The 23817-nt window shown below is 44.3% G+C and overlaps 1 protein-coding gene across 2 annotated transcripts in view; it reads left to right on the forward strand.

Annotated features, from left to right (window-relative positions):
- The first annotated feature begins 2943 nt into the window (after positions 1-2943).
- The window catches only part of PRRC1 (proline rich coiled-coil 1), a 30706-nt gene continuing 9832 nt past the window's right edge, over positions 2944-23817 (forward strand). Inside the window, exons 1-5 of one of the 2 annotated variants that reach the window (XM_040344767.1) lie at positions 2944-3102; positions 5264-5388; positions 6385-6789; positions 19912-20048; positions 23607-23709. In XM_040344767.1, the coding sequence (XP_040200701.1) occupies positions 5280-5388; positions 6385-6789; positions 19912-20048; positions 23607-23709 (754 nt within the window). In that variant the 5' untranslated portion in view covers positions 2944-3102; positions 5264-5279. The remainder of the gene's footprint in view (positions 3103-5263; positions 5389-6384; positions 6790-19911; positions 20049-23606; positions 23710-23817) is intronic. The other variant, XM_040344772.1, reaches the window with a different exon arrangement.

Raw genomic sequence — 23817 nt, forward strand, 5'->3', positions numbered from 1 at the left:
TTTCACGGCATGACCCTGGCTTGAAACTGCACAGCGTGCCCATTCAAGATGGCGCATGCGCCATTAAAGTCATCGCTCAGGGAAATTGCAAATATCTCTGAGACCGTGTAGGTCTCGGAGATATTTCTTGCACCTACAGGTAAAACTTAATCCAGGCTTACCTGTAGGTGTAGGTTGTCCCTGGGGGTTTACGTCCTCTTTAAGAAACGACTTGATCACCGTTGCTAAAGTGCGCATGCGCCGTAGACATCGGCGCCTGCCATTTTTGTAAATATCTCCTAAACCGTGGAGGTTTAGGAGATTTTTCAAGCACCTACAGGTAAACCTTAATCTAGGCTTATCTGTAGGTAAAAGTGGTTGCGGGTTTAAAACCACTTTAAACCAGAAGCTGCTTTCTGTATGATCTGCAACTGCCATAGTGCTGTACATGTGATCAGTTATGACACCAGTCATTTGATGGTGTGACAGATGGTTGAGGACAAAAGTGACAGTCATCCCAGGAGTGTAACTGTTTTTCAAAACTGATAAATTGTTGGGTTTAGCTCCACTTTATGATTTACTCCTGTTCAGGGTCTCTGGGCTTCAGCAAAATGGCCGCCTCCAGGTAGAAGAAACAGGAACAATACTGGAGGCAATATACAACCCCACAATAATTTTGGTTGCGTGAATATTAATGTTGAACGAATGATCCTTGTTAAAGAACATTATTACAATCAAGTTATTATAGGTAAAGTTCATCTTTAAATTGATGGGTTTAGTTCCTTTTTATGATTTACTGCTATTCAGGGTCTCTGGGCTTCAGCAAAATGACTGCCTCCAGTAAGAAGAAACAGAAGCAATGCTGGAGGCAATATATAGCACATACTAATTTTCAGTTACGGTCACGGCTGATCACGATGTAAACAGGAAAAGCCGGTAACTCTCTTTTCCTCACTCGCGTCTGTTAGACGTGAGTAGAGGAGAGCCGACCGGCTGCTCCTCTGACAGGTGGGATTTGTGCTGATCGATTATCAGCGCAGCCCCCCCCCCCCTAGACCACCAGGGACGCCAATCAGAAATGAATAATGGATGCCAATCAGTGCCCACAATGGGCATCACTGATTGGCAGGCATTATTGTTTGGCACTGATTGGCATCCATTAGTACAACACATTACATCAGTGCCACCTATCAGTGCCCATCCATGCCACCTATCAGTGCCCATCCATGCCACCTATCAGTGCCCATCCATGTCGCCTATCCGTGCTGCCTATCAGTGCCCATCAATGCCACCTCATCTGTGCCATCAGCGCCTCTCAGTGCAGTACCATCAGTGAAGGAGAAAACATACATACTTAATCCCAGAGGTGATCAAATACCATCAAAAGAAAGCTCTATTTATGGGAACAAAAATGATAAAAATGTAGTTTGGGTACAATGTAGCATGACCGCGCAATTGTCATTCAAAGTGCAACAGCGCTGAAAATTAGTCTGGGCAGGAAGGTGTATAAGTACCCAGTGCCGGCCCAAGACATTGTGCTGCCTGGTACCAAGAATGAAATGCTACCCCCCCCCCCCAAAAAAAATTACGCCCACCAAAATGCCCCCACATCCATTATTTTATATCATGATAACTAAAGTGGACCTATCATGGCTCTATACATGTATATAGGAGTATAAAAAGGACCTGTTATGGCTCTATTCATGCAATTAACCCCACAGTGGAGCGGAGAGCGGAATGGGAGGAGCGGTCGGGCGGCAATTAGCCCCACAGTGGAGTGGATAGTGGAGCTGGCGGAATGGGATGGCGTGCGGGCAGGAAATTTGCTGCCCCCCTGAAAGTGCTGCCTGGTACCATCGGGTCCCATGGTAGGGCCGGCCCTGTAAGTACCCTGTATGGAAGTGCTTAAAGTGGAGGTTCACCCAAAAAAAAAATGTTAATATTACATTCAGCCGAGTTGTCCTAATGACAATCGGCTGTTTTTTTCCCCGTACATACCTTATTTCCCCGCCGCTTCCGGGTATGTCTTCTGCGGGACTGGGCGTTCCTATCTGATTGACAGGCTTCCGACCGTCGCATACAGCGCGTCACTCGTGACGCGTAGTATGCGACGGTCGGAAGCCTGTCAATCAGATAGGAACGCCCAGTCCCGGAGAAGACATACCCGGAAGCGGCAGTGAAATAAGGTATGTACAAAAAAAAAAAAAAAACAGCCGATTGTCATTAGGACAACTCGGCTGAATGTAATGTAAATTTATTTTTGGGTGAACCCCCGCTTTTTCACACTATAACGCGGCGTATTTTGCCACGACAAATTGCGGCGTATTGTACTGCGATTTGCCGCGACAAAACGAGTCGTTTTAACCTTTTTTTTTACAGAACATTGAACATTGTTGTCTATGCCGAACGCCGCCTGAAAAAAAGGGTCCGGGACTTCTTTTGGGCTTCAGGCGTACGGCGTGGAGATGTGAACCATCTCCATTGACATCAATGTTGAATCACCCCTCCAGCGGCACGAACGTCGGGCGTAAATACACCAAGGTGTGAATGCAGCCTAGGAACATGATTTTTTTTTATGAAGTAGTTCTGGTAAAGCTCTGCTTTAAACAGAGTAATAACACAAGTGTGAAGGAGCCTTTACAGAATTCCAGGGACAGTATCCATACACAGCAGCCAGGTCTCAGGGTTCTCTGCAGCTCTGAGAGAGTTCTAAGCCTCGTCTTCCCGTCCTCCTGCTCTCCGCCCCGCAGCATTTCTCTGAGAAGTTTTTAGGAAGCGGAAGTAAAAGAAATGAGCGCTCTCAGCCTCCCTCCAACATCCTCATCCAGCCTGTGTATGTGTAGTGTACACCCAGCTCCCAGCAACCAGCGCTTCCTCTCCAGCCACGCCCACCACGCTCCGGACCGCCCTCCAATGGTAGCTCTGGGGGAATCCCTGCCTGTAGTGACTCCGCCCCCCGGCCCGGTCCAGCTCTCTCCCCGCCCAGTCCGGGTTACGTGGCAGCGCTGCCGTCAGCAGCAAATCGGCGGCGGACATATTACACCGGCCTGTGTGTGCGGAAAGCGGAGAGAGTGAGTGAGAGGGCCCCAGCCTCTGTTCCTGTACTAGACGGACATTGTGCAGGTGAGTGCATCCTCTGTGATAGAGGAGAGACTACAGGCAGGTGTGTCACTCATCTCTCCTCCAGCTACACATTCCTCACACCCTGCACAGCACCGACACCATGCATTCCATTGTATATAGAGATACGAAGGGGCACTTATACTGCACTGGGGAGATATCCACTCAATGTGTTGTCACCTACACAGGAAGTCTGCAACGGGGACAGCAGTGGCTGGAGGTTCCCCTATTTAGCTAGAAATGACTATTCTTTCCCTGTTGTCACTGGGACAGGAAGTCAGGGGAAATTGGATGCAGCAACACACCTCTGTAGGGGACTTGAGATGGTCTGCAGTGAGATGATGTACTACTGAGGTCTATACAGCATTAGCATTGCAATAATATTAATAAATGCACCCATATTGATTAAATGTGAACTCCAGGCACAAGGATTCTTGTTCAAGTATATTCCTCAAAGGATACAAATGAATTTTTTGTGCACCAAGCCCAGATATGACTATATAAAAGTAGCAGTGACATCACCACTGGGCTGTACATGGCCTGATCAGGGCTGTGGGAGGGGCCCAGCAGGCTCCACCCACTACAGGCTGTCTGTAGAGAAGTTTAGGAGGGGGCGGATACAAGACCAGTCACCCTGCACAAGGTGATTGAGCGGTCTTTATTACAGGATCTACGGCACAGAGGGAGCAAAGTCCAACACTAAATTACTGCATAGATCTAGAAAAAGTACACCAAGGAAAAATACGTTTCTTGTATTCAGACGATGTTTGCTCATCCCAGTTCCATGTGCATTTTTTATTTTATTGCATTTGAGCCTGAAAAGCATTGCAGCTGGAATCATTGGATTGAGGGTGCAATGTTCTAGCTCCTGCAGACTATTCCTCCAGGTACAGGGATGGAGGAAAATCAAGGCTGGCATCACTGCACTTTTGCTCAGTTGAGAACTAAAAGGCCCTGCGCCATGGTGGCTAATCTAAATATGACAGGAGCTGGCGAGCAGAAGAACCCTCAGATTGTGGGGGGGGGGGGGGGTGGTCTACAACCTGATTGTGTTATATGGTATATCCTAAATACGGGGGTATCCTTTTCATGGCGAGAAAGATGAACATGTATTTTATGCTAGCCATTCATGCCCTGATTTTCTGTCCTTCCACCCTGAGGCTACAAGATCAGCCAGTTCCGTCATCTAGGGGCCTTTACAACTGCTTTAAAGTGATTTTTTTTTTTTATAACAACATATACTTACCTTCGCGGTGCAGTTAGTTTTGCACAGTGTGGCCCCGTTCATCATCTTCTGGGGTCCTTTGGCAGCTCCTCCCTGCATCATATAACCTCCTAGAAGAAGCCGAAGGTGAAAAACATGAGGGTTTACAACCCCTTTAAGGTTTATTAAAGTGATCCCCCCCCTTCATTTTTATGTAACAATATTGGGCTGCATTTTTACACAACACACACCACTGCATTTGAATGAGGTGGACAGGGCACATAGAAAACAATTAACGTGTGCCCTTCCATTGAGCCTGCTTTGGTCTATGGCTATGCAGGTCAGTGTGGCTCAATGTTCATGGTGTGAATGAGACTTTGCATTGAAGGCTGGTGTATGAACGGCAACCTAAAAATTGTTCTCAAGTGGAGTAAAAAGGGGAAATTTGGCAGAAACTTCTGGCCCCCACCTATGCAGTGAGTGACCAGCATTCATGGCGGGGGATGGTTTTACCCATTGTGCCTTAATAATAGAAACCAGAGGATCTACTATATCCAGAGTCCATTGGAAAAATGTCTACCATTGAGTTGGGTAATAATGACAACCATTATCAGCGCTTAGACACAGCGGCAACACTGTAATTGGCGCTATACAAGTGTAAACATTATTATTATTATTATTATTATTATTATTAATAGATTTTTTTTTTTTTTTTAAGGCTTTAATTCAGTACTGTTAAAAGTATCTGATATTAAATGTGCCATCTGCTTAACCAGAATGCTGACTTCTTATTCTATGATTTCAGTTGTTTTGTCCATAATAGATGCTAAAATATTTACAGCTATACTGTAGTTAACATTAGACTATCCATTGTATATCATTTAAGTCGTATGCTGTACAAAAAAATGTAATTGTTAAACTGTTCAGTAACTTATTTCATTTTTTTTTTTTTCCCCTCAGTGCCCCGTCACTGAAAATGATGGAAGAGAGTGGCATTGAGACAACACCTCCCGGTACCCCACCCCCCAGTACCTTGGGGACATCGATTGGTATTTCTACACCTGTGGCCACCCCAGTTCCACCAGGTAGGATTTGTTGCTTGGAAATGTAATTGATTACTCTGGCTGCTCCTGTATCGGGGATAAGAGGTATAGCCTAGAGCTAGTGGCTGGAAAACATGACTGCTGCAGAAAGTGTTTACTTGTATTTTTATGCCCCTGAGGACAGATGGTGATGGAGAAATTGCCCCTGTAGATGCACAGATGGCCATCTGACAGAGGCTCTAACTTTTTTTTTTTTTTTTTTTGTTAGCTGCGTCCAAAAATAAATTCGTTTTGGCTGAGGTTGGGCTTTAAAATGTATTAATAATAAATAATAATAATATTTATTAATAATAATGTTATTATATATAATTTTTTTTTTTTTTCCACCAAAACTCTTGGAAATTGGAAGTTGCACGCATTTATAATTGCAAACCTTTGTGTCCTTGTGACTTTTTCAGAAGTGGTTGTGTATGCAAAGCATCGGGACCTGGGAATCTTTATGACCCCCTTGGCTTTATCTCTGCAAGCTGCTTGGCTTGAAAGTCATAGGCTTTCCAGACATCCCTCTTAATATGTCACACATGAGACAGACCACATCACTGCATAAAACTATGTGGCCCCTCCCAATCATGTCCCATTTTTATTTTTTTTATCATTTTAAATTTACAGCTATATTTAGGAAAACAAGTAACATTTAGGGCCCTTTCACACGGAGGCGGATCAGTAATGATCCGCCTCCGTGTGTCCGTATGCTCAGCGGGGATCGCTCCGTTGATCCCCGCTGAGCCGACGGTCCCCGCACATGTTTATCCGCTGACACCCGCAATCACATAGGGACCAATGTATGTCCCTTTTTCATCCGCAAACGGATGGATGAAAAAGCGGACATACGGTCTGCATGTCTGAAAAGGGCCTAAGTGGCCGATGGTGGGAGAGAGTGAGAGGGTTGTCTTATTACACATGTTTTCTTACAATGTACAAAAGTGTGAACTACAAATGTGTTGAAAATAACTATTTGTTTCTGTTCTTTCTTTCCAGTTTTATCGAGTCCTTTGGCTGGTCCATCCTTTCCACCTTCTCAGTCTTGCGCTCCTCCTACCTTCTCTTCCCCTCTTCCACCATCCTCTGTTCCTCCAATGAGAACCTCTGCTCCTCTGCCATTTGCAAGTCCTCCTCCTCCTGCCCCAGGGGTACTATCTACTCCTCTTCACACATCTGCACCTGCAGTGTTCAGCAGTCCTTTGCCGTCCTTCTCCTCTCCTGCTTCTTTTCCACCTCCTCCTCTCAGCTCTACCCCTGCTCCAGGCTTAGCGGCACCACCACCTATGGGTCCTCCTGTCACGGGATTTTCAATGTCTTCTACCTACGATATCACAAAGGGTCACGCTGGACGAGCACCACAAACACCTCTGATGCCAACCTATTCTACACCCCCTGTCACAGGTTGTGTTCTTTCACATGTCTTCCTTTCTTCTCCCAAGTAACAGGCTCCAATGTTGTTTCTGATTATTAATAATAATAATAATTTTTTTTATTTTTTTTTAAACAAAGTAAGAAAACCTACAGCTTTGCTATGAATGTATGGTTTCCTATCACTGGAATATAAAGGTGGCTTATTTTAGACCATGCCACTTTTATCAGAGTGCATGAAATAACACTATTCTATCCATTGTGTTGTTACATTAGTCACATAATAGCTGGTGTTATTGTCTATCATAAGTTTGAGTTTATTTGGTACTATGGGGCAGCATAGCCATTTGTTATTTCATGGCTATTGATAAGAAGCTCAGTGTTTTAACCCAATATGTATATTTTAAAATATCATCATGCTTCACGCTTGGATAAGATTTTTATTTCTATGAGCCTGGTTCTGGCTATATTTTGTAATTCTTCTGTGTGTGTGTGTGTGTGTGTGTGTTGTTTTTTTTTTTTTTTTCTCTTTTTGTAAAATGTAGTTCTTAAAGGACAAATGTACTTTCTGTTCAGTTGTTGTCCTTTAAAAAAATCTGCTGGTGTAGTAAGGTGTATTTAATTTCCTGGATCGCTGCCTGTGGGGTTGTGTGGTGTTTTGTATTTTAAAAAACAAAAACAGATTACAACTTCGCTGATTTGGTGGGTGCTGGGAAGTGCTCCAACATAAGGCTTCCAGTTCAGCTACACAGAAGCCATCCTGTCTGCACATCCTCTCCCTGTCCATTCACAGATTGCTTTGTATTCTTTAACCACTTAAGGACGCTCACTGTATATATACGTCATTTTTTTAAAGATAGATATCTCGGTAACGGCAGCAGGTGCTGCCACAACCGAGATATCCATCTTTTCAGTGAGCTGTCCTTTCAACGATAACTGTGGTCTCCACGGCGGATTTGCGGCAAGATCACCATTATCAGCGGAGGGAGCGACCCGCCGCTCTCCTGCTCGGCTGGGATACGAGTGAGGGCAAGATGGTCCCCATAGCATAGCAGGACGGAAGTGACGTCAAAACGTCACTTCCACCCATGCTTCTTAAAACAGTATTCTCTTGTCATTTTTTTTTTTTTTTTTTTTTGCATTTTAGTCTAAATATGAGATGTGAGGTCTTTTTGACCCAGATCTCATATTTAAGAGGACCTGTCATGCTTTACATTCCTTGTAATAGGAATAAAAGTGATCCATTAATTTTTTATTTATTTTTTCTGTGTAAAAATGAATAAAATAAATAAGAAAACAAAAAAACTTTTAAAGCGCCATGTCCAGGCTAGCTCGCGCGCAGAAGTGAACGCATACGTGAGTAGCGCCCACATATGAAAACGGTGTTCAAACCACACAAGTGAGGTATCGCCGCGATCGTTGGAGCAAGAGCAATAATTCTAGCCTTGGACCTCCTCTGTAGCTCAAAAGATGCAACCTATAGGATTTTTTAAACGTCACCTATGGAGATTTTTAAGGGTAAAAGTTTGATGCCATTCCACGAGCGGGCGCAATTTTGAAGCCTGACATGTTGGGTATTATTTTAATCGGCGTAACATCATCTTTCACAATATATAAAAAAATTGGGCTAACTTTACCGTTGTCTTATTTTTTTAATACAAAAAAGTGATTTTTTTTCCAAAAAAAGTGCGCTTGTAAGACCGCTGCGCAAATACGGTGTGACAAAAAGTATTGCAATGACCGCCATTTTATTCTCTAGGGTGTTAGAAAAATAAATATATAATGTTTGGGGGTTTTAAGTAATTTTCTAGCAAAAAATACTGTTTTATTTTTGTAAACGCCAAATCTGAAAAACAGGCTTGGTCCTTAAGTGGTTTCACAGAATGCAAAACATTCTGTGATTGGACAAAAGGATAGGAGGTCATGGAGAAATGACAGGGTGGCTGCTCTGTAGGCGAACCCCAAGTCTCCTGTAGAGAGGTATATGAATGTAGAAAATATAATCAGCGCAATAAAAAACACATATAAAACAAGCAGCTGAACACTGGGATTCAATTAATAAAATTCCTGAAAGTAAATAAAAAATAGGTAGTGCAGCGCTAAAAGTCCAATAATAGAAAGTCCATAAAGAATCTTTTCTAAAGTGACTGGTGATGAGTAGAAAATCATGCAGGTGCTGTAGCGTGGGATAAAGCAGAAACACCTCCACCAATGGTAGCAATGGCCGCTCACCTCACAGATATGACCCTCTATTAGATTAGGTCATATACAGCATTCCCATAAGGGTATCTCCAATAGCAAGGGAAATCCAGCAATGATACAGAGGTCTCCAAAAGGAAGGTCAGCAGTAAAGCATCCAATCCAAATGTAAAAGAAAAAGGCACATAGTGTTTCTCCGTGGAGACAGGGCAGTAAAATTTAATGAGTAAAATGCACTTACAGAGCAAGGCACTTAGTCCAGTGCCAAGAGTAACAGGCGTGTGTGTGACTGTGATAGCGGGTGACGTCACGCTCTCCCTACCGAACGTTACGTCCCAGGGGCGGGACTTCTTCAGCGGATGTAGGTGAGAAGGAAGACGATCACCCTAATATATGTGCGTCCGTTGCATGGCAACCGCGACGCTATGCCCAGCTACGGCGAGGCAGCAGGAACAAGTACAAAGAGCAAAAAAACGATTTGTTTTTTTGCTCTTTGTACTTGTTCCTGCTGCCTCGCCGTAGCTGGGCATAGCGTCGCGGTTGCCATGCAACGGACGCACATATATTAGGGTGATCGTCTTCCTTCTCACCTACATCCGCTGAAGAAGTCCCGCCCCTGGGACGTAACGTTCGGTAGGGAGAGCGTGACGTCACCCGCTATCACAGTCACACACACGCCTGTTACTCTTGGCACTGGACTAAGTGCCTTGCTCTGTAAGTGCATTTTTACTCATTAAATTTTACTGCCCTGTCTCCACGGAGAAACACTATGTGCCTTTTTCTTTTACATTTGGATTGGATGCTTTACTGCTGACCTTCCTTTTGGAGACCTCTGTATCATTGCTGGATTTCCCTTGCTATTGGAGATACCCTTATGGGAATGCTGTATATGACCTAATCTAATAGAGGGTCATATCTGTGAGGTGAGCGGCCATTGCTACCATTGGTGGAGGTGTTTCTGCTTTATCCCACGCTACAGCACCTGCATGATTTTCTACTCATCACCAGTCACTTTAGAAAAGATTCTTTATGGACTCTCCTGTAGAGAGAGCTACACTTCCCAGCATCAGTGAAGTTATAAATTGTAAGGAAAGGGCAGTGAGCCAGGAAATGAAATACCCCTCATTACATTTTTACTATTTGTAAGCCAGTAAATCTTCAAAACATTTTTTTAACCCTTTCTTCAGCCGATAGCGGGGGTTATTGCGGCGCGGCTACATTGTGAAAGTAGCCTTGCTCTTCTAGGTAAAGTAGTTACTTAGCATGGAGTAAATGAATAAAAAAAAATTGGCACACAAGGTCTACACCCTACAAACTCTACTGTATCACCCATGTGCCCTTCAAATATGGCAGTATGAGCTCTTATGAATTTCAAGATGCTCCCAGCAGTTTCCTGTATCCCAATCGTGTGGAAATCCTGTTTATCGTTTTTGAAGGTGGTTAGCTATGCAGAAAAATAGATTTTAAAGCAGGGCTCGACAAACCCGGGCGCCAGGTCACAATTGCGACTATAATTAGCGACCTGGCCCCTGGGGCGGCACAGCTGGGCTAACCTGTCTCTGTGTGCATCCGACCGCCCCCCCCCCCCCCCCTCCTGATCGCATCGGCTGGTAATTGAGGCCACAGCTTTGCAGCCTTCTGCTGGCCGATGCTTCTTTCTGGAATATGGCGCCCTCTTGTGGTGGCAATTGGTATTGCAAGACAACCAGCAATGCTAATGGAGCTTCCCTGCCTATTTTCATTGCCCAACAATCTCCTTCTCTTAGAACCCCCAAACATTATATATATATATATATATATATATATATATATATATATATATATATATATATATATATATATAATTCTGACAACCTAGAGAATAAAATGGCAGTCGTTGCAATACTTTGTCACACTGTATTTGCGCAGTCACTTTGTCACACTGGGAATTTGGGCTTTTTTTTTTTTTTTTTTTATATATTGTGAAAGATAATGTTACGCCGAGTAAATTGATACCCAACATGTCACGCTTCAAAATTGCGTCCGGTCATGGAATGGCAACAAACTTTTACCCTTTAAAATCTCCATAAGCAACGTTTAAAAAAATTCTACAGGTTGCATGTTTTGAGTTACAGAGGAGGTCGAGGGCTAGAATTATTGCTCTCGCTCTACCAATTATGGCGATACATCACGTGTGTGGTTTGAACACCACTTTCATATGCGGGCGCTGCTCACGTATGCATTCGCTTCTGCATACAAGCTCAGCGGGATGGGGCGCTTTCCTGGCTCCTAACTTTTTTTCTCTAGTCGTCTTCCAGGACAGCCTCTTGAGACCTTGGGCTCCTCCCTCCGGGACAGGAAACACGTACACCCTTTTCTTTAAAGGGCGGTCCTCTAGATCTCCTCCTCAGTTATTGTGTTTCCTGCCAGAAGGGAAGGAGCACGTTTTTTAAGGGACTTTTAAAATGCTGGATTCCCTCTCTGCCTGGTACCCCTCTGCTCCTGCTAGGAAGAGAAAGGTCACCGTTTTTTCACTGCTGTCTAAAGCTCAGAGAGAGTGGGAACCCTTGATGTCGGCATCCCCCCCCGCAGTACCCAGTACCTGTTGCGTTGGTCTCCTTCTGAGGGCACAGCGCGGTACATCAGCTATGGCGGCGGCGAGAGACGCTGGCTGGCCATGCCGCTCTGCACTGCAGATCCTCTTCCGGAGCGGCGCTGAGGGGCGGGACGGATGCGTTCCACAAGGCGGAAGTGCGTCACCGGAACGGCGTCATCAAAGGGCGCTGTCGAAACCTAGTCCCATTCGACTTAAGCGCGGCAGTGGAAGGAAGGCACACGGAGCGGTGTGTTCCATACGCAGCCGGGCTGTTTAAGGACACAGGACCGATGGAGGAAGCGAGGCAGGCTACAGACTCCGGGTCCACCGGCTCCGGCGTCTCCCAGGTAAGGGGGGCTAGGCTGACTCTTCACTTACCTTGGGGGGACATGGTCTGAATTATCTCAGGACCTTTTCTCCCTCCCTGGGCAGGGCCTGTGGTGGAGGGCTCCCCAGCACTTACCTTTTCTGACACACGGGTGGTTGTCAGGGGGCATTGTCTTTTATACTAAAGCATGGTGTTTGTGTTTGATTTTAGGTCAAATCTCAGGACAAAACGCCAGCACAAGCCCCTAAAAGAAAGTGCGCTGTATGTGGGGAAAAATTGGGTTCCAGCTGGAAAAAGCCTCTATGTGTAGAGTGCATCTCCAGTCTGGTCAAAGATGACTCTGTGGCAGAATGCCAAAAAGTCTTATCATCTGTAAAAGATGAGCTAGCATCCACTTTCAAATCTTTCCGGGGAATGATGGATAGGATGCAGATGCCGTCCCCGGTATATAGGACCCCTAGTGCCCCGTCCTTGGCAACTCCGGTCGAAGGGGATGAGCATGAGGAGGAGGAAGCAGGAGGGTCCACTCGGTCCCAGGCTTCCTCTCAGGTAGATTCAGCTTCTGGCTCTGAGCTAGAAGAAGAAGACTCTTCCAGGGGGACTAGATATAGACTGTCTCTAGAAGATGTGGGAGACTTGCTTAAAGCAATATATGAAACCCTAGAGATCCGAGAGGAACAGGTCCAGCTATCTAAGCACGACCAACTTTATCAAGGTAGTGCTGTAAAAACCAGGTGTTTTCCTGTTCATAAGTCGTTGGTGGAAACGATCTTGTTGGAGTGGGAGCAACCAGAAAAAAGACCTTTTTTTGCAGGGAACCTAAAGCGTAGATATCCTTTTGAGGAAGATACTACGCTCCCATGGAACAAAGTTCCAAAGCTAGATGCACCTCTGGCCAGGGTGTCAAAAAGAACTGACCTGGCCTTCGATGACCTTGGAACACTTAAAGATCCAATGGATAAAAGGGGTGACATCATTTTAAAAAGGGCTTGGGACGCTTCCACTATTGCACTTAAGCCAGCGTTGGCGGCTACCTGCGTAGCCAGGAACTTGGAGTGTTGGCTTAATCAACTCCAAGCGCATATCACTGCTGGTACATCCAGGCAGCAGATTTTAAAATCTTTCCCGTTACTCTTGAAGGCGGCTGGCTTCCTAGCCGATGCTTCCTCAGAATCGGTGAAGCTTGCAGCCAGATCTGCAGCGTTGGTCAACGCAGCCAGAAGGTCGGTCTGGTTAAAGACATGGACGGGTGACGCCGCATCAAAATTAAAACTCTGCGGCTTACCTTTTTCTGGCGATCACTTATTTGGTCCGGGTCTCCAGGAGGCACTAGAAAGGACACAAGATAAAAAGAAAGCCTTCCCGGAAAGAAAAAAGAAAGAAAATAAACGCTTTTTTCGAGGGTTTAGGCAAAGCCAGAAAGACCGGGATTCACATCCTAAAAAACATTGGGTGGGCCAAAAGGGACGTGGAAGAGGAGGAATCTTGTTTAACCCTCCTCAGGTTCCCCCCAAAACCCAGTGACACTCAGGTCCCTGTGGGAGGAAGATTGGGGGAGTTCCTCTCACAATGGACAGAATTAACAGTCAGTCCGTTTGTACACGACCTCATAAAAAACGGCTACAGGCTGGAATTCTCAGTTCCCCCTCCCCCAATATTTTTGGTCACTCAACCTCCCAGAGACCGGGAGAAGGCAGAGGCCCTGGGTCTCCTTTTAGGGGACCTGTTGGATCAGAGGGTTCTGTTGGAAGTTCCCCAGGAGGAGGAAGGTCAGGGGGTGTATTCACATGTCTTCGTGGTGAAAAAGCCCTCAGGAAAGTACAGACTGATTTTAAACCTTCGTCCCCTCAACAAGTGGGTCCGGTACAAACGGTTCAGAATGGAATCGATATTTTCAGTCACCAGTCTGATCTTCCCAAAGTGTTATATGGCCACCGTGGACTTACGGGACGCATATTTACACATTCCGATCCGTCAGGAATGCCAAAAATTCCTGCGTCTAGCGGTAAGACTGGGTTCTGCTACCAAACATCTGCAATTCAGGGCCCTTCCCTTTGGCCTGTCTTCCTCGCCAAGGATTTTTACCAAAGTCCTAGCAGAAGCCCTGGCACCACTGAGACTCCAAGGAGTAACAATAGTGCCTTACCTAGACGATCTGTTGTTCATAGCCCCGTCTGGTCATCAGTTAGAGAGCGACCTGAAGGTAGCCCTGTCTTTCCTGCGTTCCCTGGGTTGGCTGGTCAACGAAGAAAAATCGCAGATGATACCATCACAGGAGGTGATGTACCTGGGATACAGAATATCCTCAGTAGAAAAGAAGATTTTCCTTCCCCAGGAAAAAATTCTCAAACTAGATCAGGCGGTTGCTTTTCTCCAGACGAATCAGGAGATCAGCATAAGGCAAGTTATGCGAGTTCTGGGTCTGATGTCGGCCTGTTTTCCGGCGGTACCCTGGGCCAGATTTCATTCGCGTCCTCTCCAGGCACATATGCTCAAACTTTGGAGTGGCAGGAAGGAGGATTTGGACCTCACAATACCTATCCCAAAGAGCATTCAAAGAAACCTATGGTGGTGGAGAGCCAGAGAAAACCTGGACAAGGGTCTTCTCTGGGATCCGCCAGTGGCTCTGGTAATGACCACCGATGCCAGCAGGGGGGGTTGGGGCGCCCACCTGGGAGAAGTTTGGACCCAGGGTCAGTGGTCGTCCTCGGAGGTTCTTCGGTCATCGAACCAAAAAGAACTGTTAGCACTTGAAGCCCTGAATGGCTTTTAGAACGGCTATCTAGTGGGTCAGCATCTACAAATCAGGACAGACAACGCTGCCACAGTAGCTTATATAAACAAGCAAGGAGGCACAAGGAGCCCAGCCCTACAGGCAACAGCTACACAGATCTTGATCTGGGCAGAGAAAAATCTGGTACACCTTTCAGCTGTCCACCTAAAGGGCTCACTGAATACCCTGGCAGATTTCCTCAGCAGACAGGTAGTATGTCAGGACGAGTGGTCTCTAGACCAGGAGACTTTCTACCAGATAGTCTCACTCTGGGGACTACCAGAGGTGGACCTGTTCGCAGCAAAGGAGAACAGGAAGGTTACAACATTTTTTTCCATTCACCCACAAGACAAAGCGAAGGGGATAGATGCCTTTTCACATCCTTGGCATTTCAGCCTGGCATACGCATTCCCTCCAGTGAGGTTGATTCCCAGGGTAATCCAAAAATTTCTCAGGGAACCCGCGGATCTGATTCTGATCACGCCTTTCTGGCCCAAGAGGCCATGGTTCGCCAGCCTGTGGAGGCTGGCCCTGTATCCACCTTGGACACTTCCAGAGAAAGTAGATCTACTGTCTATAGGTCCAGTCCTTCATCCTCAAATAAAGAACCTGAAACTAACTGCCTGGTTTCTGAAGAGCAACTATTGAAAGCACGGGGTTTTTCAGATAAAGTGGTCACGACTCTCTTAGGGTGTCGCAAACCGGTAACTAGAGCAATATACTCTAAGGTGTGGAAAAAATTCAATTCCTGGAAGATACAACAAGGAATGAATCATTCTGGCATCCCAGTAGTGCTAGAATTTTTGCAGGCAGGTGCGGACTTAGGCTTATCAGTCAGCACTCTCAAAGTACAGGCGGCTGCCTTAAGTATTTTTTTGGATGTACCTCTTCAACAGGATCGCTTCGTCAAAAACTTTTTCAAAAGTCTGACAAGATCTAATCCAACTAGGATTAGAGCCTGTCCCTCTTGGGATCTGTCCTTGGTACTAAAGGCTCTTACTAACAAACCATTTGAACCGCTGGAAGAGTCTTCTCTGAAACATGTTACCCTTAAGACAGTCTTTCTAGTGGCCATAGCCTCAGCCAGGAGAGTCAGCGATCTTCAGGCCCTCTCTATTAGGGAACCCTTCCTATCTGTATTTGATGATAGGATAATTCTTAGGACGGATCCTAGCTTCCTACCCAAGGTAGCCTCTACCTTTCATAGGACTCAGGACATTGTCCTACCAACCTTGCTTTCCTCTTCAGAAAATGATGAAGGGGAATTTTTGTCCTTATTGGATGTTAAAAGAAGTCTTTTATTTTACTTAGAAGTCACAAAGGAATTTAGACTATGTGACTCACTTTTTGTTAACTTCTCAGGTGCCCGCAAGGGTCACAGAACATCAAAATCCTCTATTGCCAGATGGCTCAGGATGTTGATTGTAGAAGCATATACGCTAGGGGGTAGGGAACCACCTACAGTTAAAGCACATTCTACTCGGGCAGTGGCGGTTTCCTGGGCAGAAAGAGCAGGAGCGTCCCCGGAAGAGATCTGTAAGGCGGCAGCCTGGACATCTTACTCAACCTTTGCAAGACACTACCGGTTGGACCTGCTGTCAGACAAGGATCAGGCCTTCGGACGAAGGGTCCTCCAGACAGTAGTCCCACCCTAAAAACCAGTAAGTTCTTGCTTGTCATCTCAAGAGGCTGTCCTGGAAGACGACTAGAGAAAGACCGGAGTTAGGCTTACCGGTAACTCTGTTTCTAGGAGTCTTCCAGGACAGCCGGAGTTTTTCCCACCCGGTGTCTGTTAAGGAACTGTAATTGTGGTGAAGATATAAAATGATCTAACGATGTGTTAGTAGACTATGTCTTTCAGGATCTTCTGGTATTTCTCGGGCAAACTGAGGAGGAGATCTAGAGGACCGCCCTTTAAAGAAAAGGGTGTACGTGTTTCCTGTCCCGGAGGGAGGAGCCCAAGGTCTCAAGAGGCTGTCCTGGAAGACTCCTAGAAACAGAGTTACCGGTAAGCCTAACTCCGGTCTTTTTAGTTGGCTCCTAGATTCCAATCAAATTTGTCAAGCCCTGTTTTAAAGGTAATGACTGTAATCATTGGTAGACAATTGTTTCATTTATTTAATATTTTTTTTGCCCTAAGCCCACATATATATCGAAAAGCTGTGTGTGTGTGTGTGAGAGAGAGAGGGAAAATGATCTTATTCCCACAAGGCAGAGCATCAGGTGCTGTCAGAAGTCACAGTGCCAAACAATTCTGCTCATGCTGAAAGTACACCATTATTATGGAACCAGATGCATCCCAGCCTATTCATAACAAATTAGAGATGCATTAGTATCGTTACAGTTATGGAACGTTTGCTGTTTGTCTGGACAAGAAAAAGAAAACCTTCAGTATATCTCTGCAATACATGCTCATCTTCCTGTGTTTTGTCTTATCAATACTGCCAGAAATTTGGTTGGCTTCTATCTTTCTGGTTGAACTGTTGCCGCAGCTTCACAGAAATCCCAAGAAGTGTTGTTAGCAAGTTCTGAGTTATCTTTTTGGTTAGGGGGTGTGTGTCACCATCAATTTACGCAGTACTAATATGTATTCACATCAGTCCCTGACCTCAAGGAGCTTACAATCTAAGGTCCCCAATTCACAACCACGCAGACACAAGGAGACCATGTAAACTAGTAGCAGGTAGCGGTTGGTATTGGAACTGATGACCCCAGTGCTGCTAGGCAGAAAAGCTAACCACTTGAGCACTGTTTATATCAGGGCTCGACAAATCCCGGGCGCCAGGTCGCCATGGCAACTAGAAATAGGGTCCTGGCGACTTGGCTTGGAAGCTTTTTAGGGAGCTGGCGCCATCTGGTGGCGAGCCGTTGGTATTACAAGTTAAGCATTACAAGTTAAACAGCAATTCTAATGTAATTTTTCACTATTTTCACTGCCATCTTCTTCCCTCTAATTAGAACCCCCAAACATTATATATTTTTTTTATCCTAACACCCTAGAGAATAAAATGGCGATCGTTGCAATACTTTCTGTCATGCCGTATTTGCGCAGCGGTCTTACAAACGCACTTTTTTGGGAAAAAAATACACTTTTTTAAATTAAAAAATAACACAACAGTAAAGTTTATCCCCATTTTTTTTTAATACTATGAAAGATAATGTTACGCTGAGTAAATTCATACCCAACATGTCACGCTTCAAAATTACATCCGCTCGTGGAATGCCGACAAACTTTTACCCTTTAAAATCTCCATAGGCGACGTTTAAAAAAATCTACAGGTTGCATGTTTTGAGTTACAGAGGGGGTCTAGGGCTAGAATTATTGCTCTCGCTCTACCAATCGCGGTGATACCTCACATGTGTGGTTTGAACACCGTTTACATATGCGGGCGCTGCTCACGTATGTGTTCGCTTCTGCGTGCAAGCTCGTCGGGACGGGCGCGTTTTCTGGCTCCTAACTTTTTTAGCTGGCTCCTAGATTCCAAGCAAATTTGTCAACCCCTGGTTTATATATTCACTTTATAGTGAACCAAGAGCCATTTACAAAGCTAGGCATCACTTTTTTTTTTTTTTTTACTTTTAGTTGAAGTGTTATTTATTATATTTATATTCATAGTAGTGTATTGTGTTGCTATGCAGTGCCATCCAGTGTGGTGCAGACAATTGTAAATCGCAATTGTAGCATTTTTCCACATCCTATTTGAATTCTAAAAAATGTGAATGAGGATGTACTGTAATATCTTTAGATAGCTTAGTTGTTATCGTTTTAGGTAGCTTATTGGTGTGTCAATGGACAAATACAGTTTACTGTATCTATAACCTGTTTCTGACACTTCTGATAATACAGTGATGTGTTGGTGCTTTTGCTGTACAGTTAACTTCCTTTTGACACATTTTAAGCTACTTTTTGTATTCCATAGACAGAGTAGAAGCATGTATTCTGAACAATTCTGGTTTAATTGAAACTTCAGTTCCCCCTTTTCAGTTTTAATTTACTATATAGGGTAAAAACACACACACACCCCTACCTATTGCTCAATCACTTGTTCTGTTTCAAGGTGGACCTGTCTGGGAACCACCTAGTTTGGGTATGAGGGAACATGACACTCATTTTGCCTCCCCAAAATACAGTGATTGATGCCTGATTATCAAGCCAGACATTAGAGCTGTCATATGGAGGAGTGTACACAAGTGGAACCTTGCTCTGAGATTCGGTTCACACTTGTGCGCACTGCGAGATCACATGTGATTCGCACTGCAGTGAAAATCGCATACAATTTCAGCCATACAGATCGTATGGCTGATATCGCATCGCATTCAGACCAAACTCGCACAGGAGTTTTTTTTTGGTCCGGACCAGACTCGGATCGCATTAGTGTGAACACCCATGCAAACCTATTCATGTCCGAACTGTCAGTTTGCAGTGCGATATGTGAGATGAAATGGGGGTGTCATTAACATTGTATTGACACTCCGGCCGTTCGCATATAACAGTGTGAACTGCCGTGTGATGCGGGAACTCGCAGTGGATTTGCATGTTTTCCGCATCGCACAAGTGTGATCCGAGCCAGAATCTTGTGCAGGCTGGTGGTGGATTGGATCAGTATTAAAAAAGAGTGAAGGGTAACTATGGCTACTTTATTCTCCTTACTGTATAGTGCACCTCTTATTTCCCCAATATACAGGTACGCTTTAAATTTCTATATAAGCAATATTGATTTTTGTTTTTGCAGGCAGTATTGGTAAAGTCTTTAAAAACTTGAGAGAAATATATATTGAATGTCTTTTAAAAGTGCTTGTTGTCTTTAATACTGATCCTCCGACAGCTGTAAATGCTGAATTGCTGATCCAGACCCCAGAAATATGCACCAAGTCCATACTCTGCATATGACTTAGGAAATACTTGCGCAATAGTTGGGAGGATGTAAATGGCAGCCTGCATATGTATAATGCATTTTTGTTTAAAACCCGCCAGCCTCCATTTCATTGGTCAGTGTTGAAGACCATCTAGAATAGAAAAATGATTTCAGTGTGTCGCTGTGATCCTACAATACTGAAAGCTGAGTTGGCTTAATTGTGATCATACAATCTTCTGTAGATCTGACATCTGTGACATGCAAGAATTTGTCTAGTGGGTTAAAAATCGAATAGATTGGTTTCATAGGCACTCACATCACATTTGGAACGTACAATATGATTGCCTACGTTCTCCCCTGTGACATGTATGGCTAGCTTAGGATGTGTAAAGCTTGTCTCTAATATGTTTTCTCTGTATTGTAGTTCTGCCAAATCCTGTTATACAACATGGTCCTAGTACTGCAGGATCATCCATTACCTTTCCAGAGGAGCCTGATGATCCCCGGGTGCACGCACCCCTTAATGAAGGACCTACTGGTGGGATATGGGGCTTTATTAAGGTGAGAGCTAATACATTGGAAAAACTTCCTTTTTTTTTATAGAACACAGTAACAGTTATGCATGTGTAAATGTACTTTTTTGTGTCTTGCTTATGTAAAATTCAAAGTATGGAAATAATAATAATTTCCCATAGTCCAGAGGCAATAAATGACACATGCTTGCATGTTTACTAGCTATTTCAAAGGGTCCATTTTAAAGGAGAAGCATGAGGTGTGTGTTTGTGTTTTTTTTCTCACAATCATACTTGCCTAAGTGGATGCAGCATTGGTCCCCAACCGGCTCAAAGACTGAGAACTGAGCGATCAAACACCGCCGATCGCTCGGTTCTCAGAGGTCCCTAAGCAGAGAGCTTGTGACTGTCAGTTACTGCTGTCTGCTCTGCCACCCCCCTCGCTCACAGGAGCGTTGTGCTGTGGGAGTGTCCAGCACAGGCTTTCAGTGGTTTGCTGAGGGGCTAAACCAGGTACCGGTCCAGGCATGTGGGCGGATTCCGACTTCATTGTCACTATCTTGTCTGACTCTGACGTCAGCTGACAGGCATCAGCCTGCTTTCAGCTGAAAACGGGTGATCGTATGATCCACAGGAAAAGTACAGCCAAACGAACTTTGGCTGTAATTCTCATTTTAACACCTATTAAGACAAAAGATGTAGGTGTTATAATAATTTATGCTGCAATACAGTAATCGGGCTCCATTCCATGTTATGGTTTTATACACGATTAAGACTGAATCAATTTTTATATACAAAAGAAAATACGGAAACTGCGCTGTAAACCAACATGAAAATAAAAAATATGGAAATTATCTTAAATATAAACAATATAAATACCACACTAAGTGCATAAGTGTAAATGTACCCATATGATTTGATATTAAATGGTATAAAAGTCCAATTGCCAACAACTAAATGGCAGCAAAAAGGAAAAAAGAAAGTCCTGATATGCTTTAAACAAAAGTGATTCCACAATGACAGAAACGTGAAGAAAAGCCTATAATGGCACCAATATCACACGTGTCCCTTCACCAGAAGTACAAGCCTGCTTACCAGAACACAGGCTAAATAAGCCTGGAAGTCAAACACACTCTGGACTGGAAGGGGTCGTTAGGAAGATGGACACTGGAAATCCGAACGGATCCAAAATCGATCTCCTCAATTTGGACAGCTGGAGGGTGGATGGAAGTAATCCGAACGAGTGGAAACGATCACCTCACTCACAGCAGGTATCTCGTACAGTACCGAGGGAAGAAATACTTGCATAGCATATTGTATGCACAAAGTTTAATGTAAAAAAAAAAAATCAGATATACTTACCAAAGCATCTGAATAAAATCACGTATAAAAACAAACAGCCAGCCGGCAAGCAGACACCCGTCCTATGGGCGAAGACGTCAGCGCGTCAACTTCCCGACGATCGCTTTGTCTCACAAAGACGTTGTCACAGGGGGAAGCCCCTGTGACTACGTCTTTGTGAGACGAAACGATCGTCGGGAAGTTAACACGCTGACGTCTTCGCCCATAGAACAGGTGACTGCTTGCCGGCCGGCTGTTTGTTTTTATACGTGATTTTATTCAGATGCTTTTGTAAGTATATCTGATTTTTTTTTTTACATTAAACTTTGTGCATACAATATTATGCTATGCAAGTATTTCTTCCCTCGGTACTGTACGAGATACCTGCTGTGAGTGAGGTAATCGTTTCCACTCGGTCGGATTACTTCCATCCACCCTCCAGCTGTCCAAATTGAGGAGATCGATTTTGGATCCGTTCGGATTTCCCGTGTCCATCTTCCTAACGACCTCTTCCAGTCCAGAGTGTGTTTGACTTCCAGGCTTATTTAGCCTGTGTTCTGGTAAGCAGGCTTGTACTTCTGGTGAAGGGACACATGTGATATTGGTGCCATCATAGGATTTTCTTCACGTTTCTGTCATTGTGGAATCACTTTTGTTTGAAGCATATCAGGACTTTCTTTTTTCCTTTTTGCTGCCATTTAGTTGTTGGCAATTGGACTTTTATACCATTTAATATAAAATCATATGGGTACATTTACACTTATGCACTTAGTGTGGTATTTATATTGTTGATATTTAAGATAATTTCCACAGTTTTTATTTTAATGTTGCTTTACAGCACAGTTTCCGTATTTTCTTTTGCTTTATCATTTGTGTTGTCGCACAATTTTTTTACTGCTGCTTTATATTCATAATATTGCATTTACTGCTAGGTTAGATTTTTCACTTATTTGTATTGTGTTTAGTCACCATTAGGGAGCGCAGTATTTTCTCTTCTTTTCAATTTTTATATACAGTCAGTGCAGAATAGGAGCACCTTACTTGGGATCCTGAAACTGCAGCATGTACTAAATTTGTGTGGTGCTCCAAGTTCTACTATTTTACTCTGAGAAAACCTCCTGCCTGACTCTCCACAATCACGCTTTTCTTTTTCTCTACTTCTATGATACAGTTTGTACATATTGCCACTTCTATCCTCTGCTCTAGCCCTGCCCATACATGATGCATAGAGGTAGCCTGAAAGCAGAAATTCCTGTGCATATTTAGCCGAATTTAGTATCAACCATGACCAGCTTACTATCCAGTGCTGCTTGGCAGCTAAGTTATATGATCCATGCATCCTATTCTGTGGTTACCAAGCTACCTGAAGAAGTGGTGTCCAACAAAGGTTGGGTGACCAGACTGCATAGGCAAAAGCAATGCGGCATATTTATAAAGCAATGAATATGATCGTTGCCAAACATTCACTGCTGGTGACGTAAAGGTAATACTAAAGTCTAATTTTTATAGGGGGGGGGGGGGAGCAGCCCAGATCCTCCTTTTTTCTTGTGTCCCTCTTCGGCTCTCCTGGCCCCTCCCTCCTGACGAGTGCCCCCACAGCAAGCGGCCTACTATGGGGACACCCAAGCCCTCATTCAGACACGGAGCCCCAACTAGGCCCCCCCCCTCCTCATTGGCTCACTGACTTTGTCAGCAGCAGGAGCCAATGATGAGGAGAGTCCTGGGCAGCCGAGTCTCTCGTGCCACATCGCTGGATAGAGATGGGCTCAGGTAAAGTATTAAGGGAGCTGAGGCACACAGAAGGCTTTTATCTTGATGCATAGAATGCATTAAGATGAAAAAAAGAAATGTCTGCCTTTACAACCACTTTAGTCTGTCTTTCAAAACGCATGCACCTGGCAAATTCACTTGCAGTCAATGTTTGGTGAACGTTAGATTTGCTACCTTTTTATAAGTATGCCCCTATGGCGGTGCGGTATGTAGTTTTGCACTGAGAGGGAAAAAATAATAGTTTAACTGGTTCTATTCCAAAAAAAGGAATAAAGCACTTTTAAAGGATAGATTCATCTTTCGTAACACGTTTCTCCCATGTTCAGGATGTAACATGTTACAAACGCACCAGCCCCCACTCCCTCCCGTGCATATTCATTATTATTATTTTTTGGCTTTATTTAGTGTTATTTTATTTATAACTATTTTTTTTTTATTTTTTTAGTTTTGTGCAGGTCTAATGAGGTGTTCTAATATGCTTTTCTGATCACTATAGGGAGTGGCTGGCAATCCTATGGTGAAGTCTGTACTGGATAAGACCAAACATTCAGTAGAGAGTGTGATCACCACGCTGGACCCTGGCATGGCTCCTTATATCCGTAAGTGATGCAGCAAATACAGACGCATACGTTTTTTTTTTTTTTTTTCAGCATACAACATAGAATGCATGAAGATAAAGAAAACCTGCCCTTTTAACTAATGATTGT

The sequence above is a fragment of the Rana temporaria genome, chromosome 1 (genome assembly GCF_905171775.1).
Source record: "Rana temporaria chromosome 1, aRanTem1.1, whole genome shotgun sequence".
NCBI lineage: Eukaryota > Metazoa > Chordata > Amphibia > Anura > Ranidae > Rana > Rana temporaria.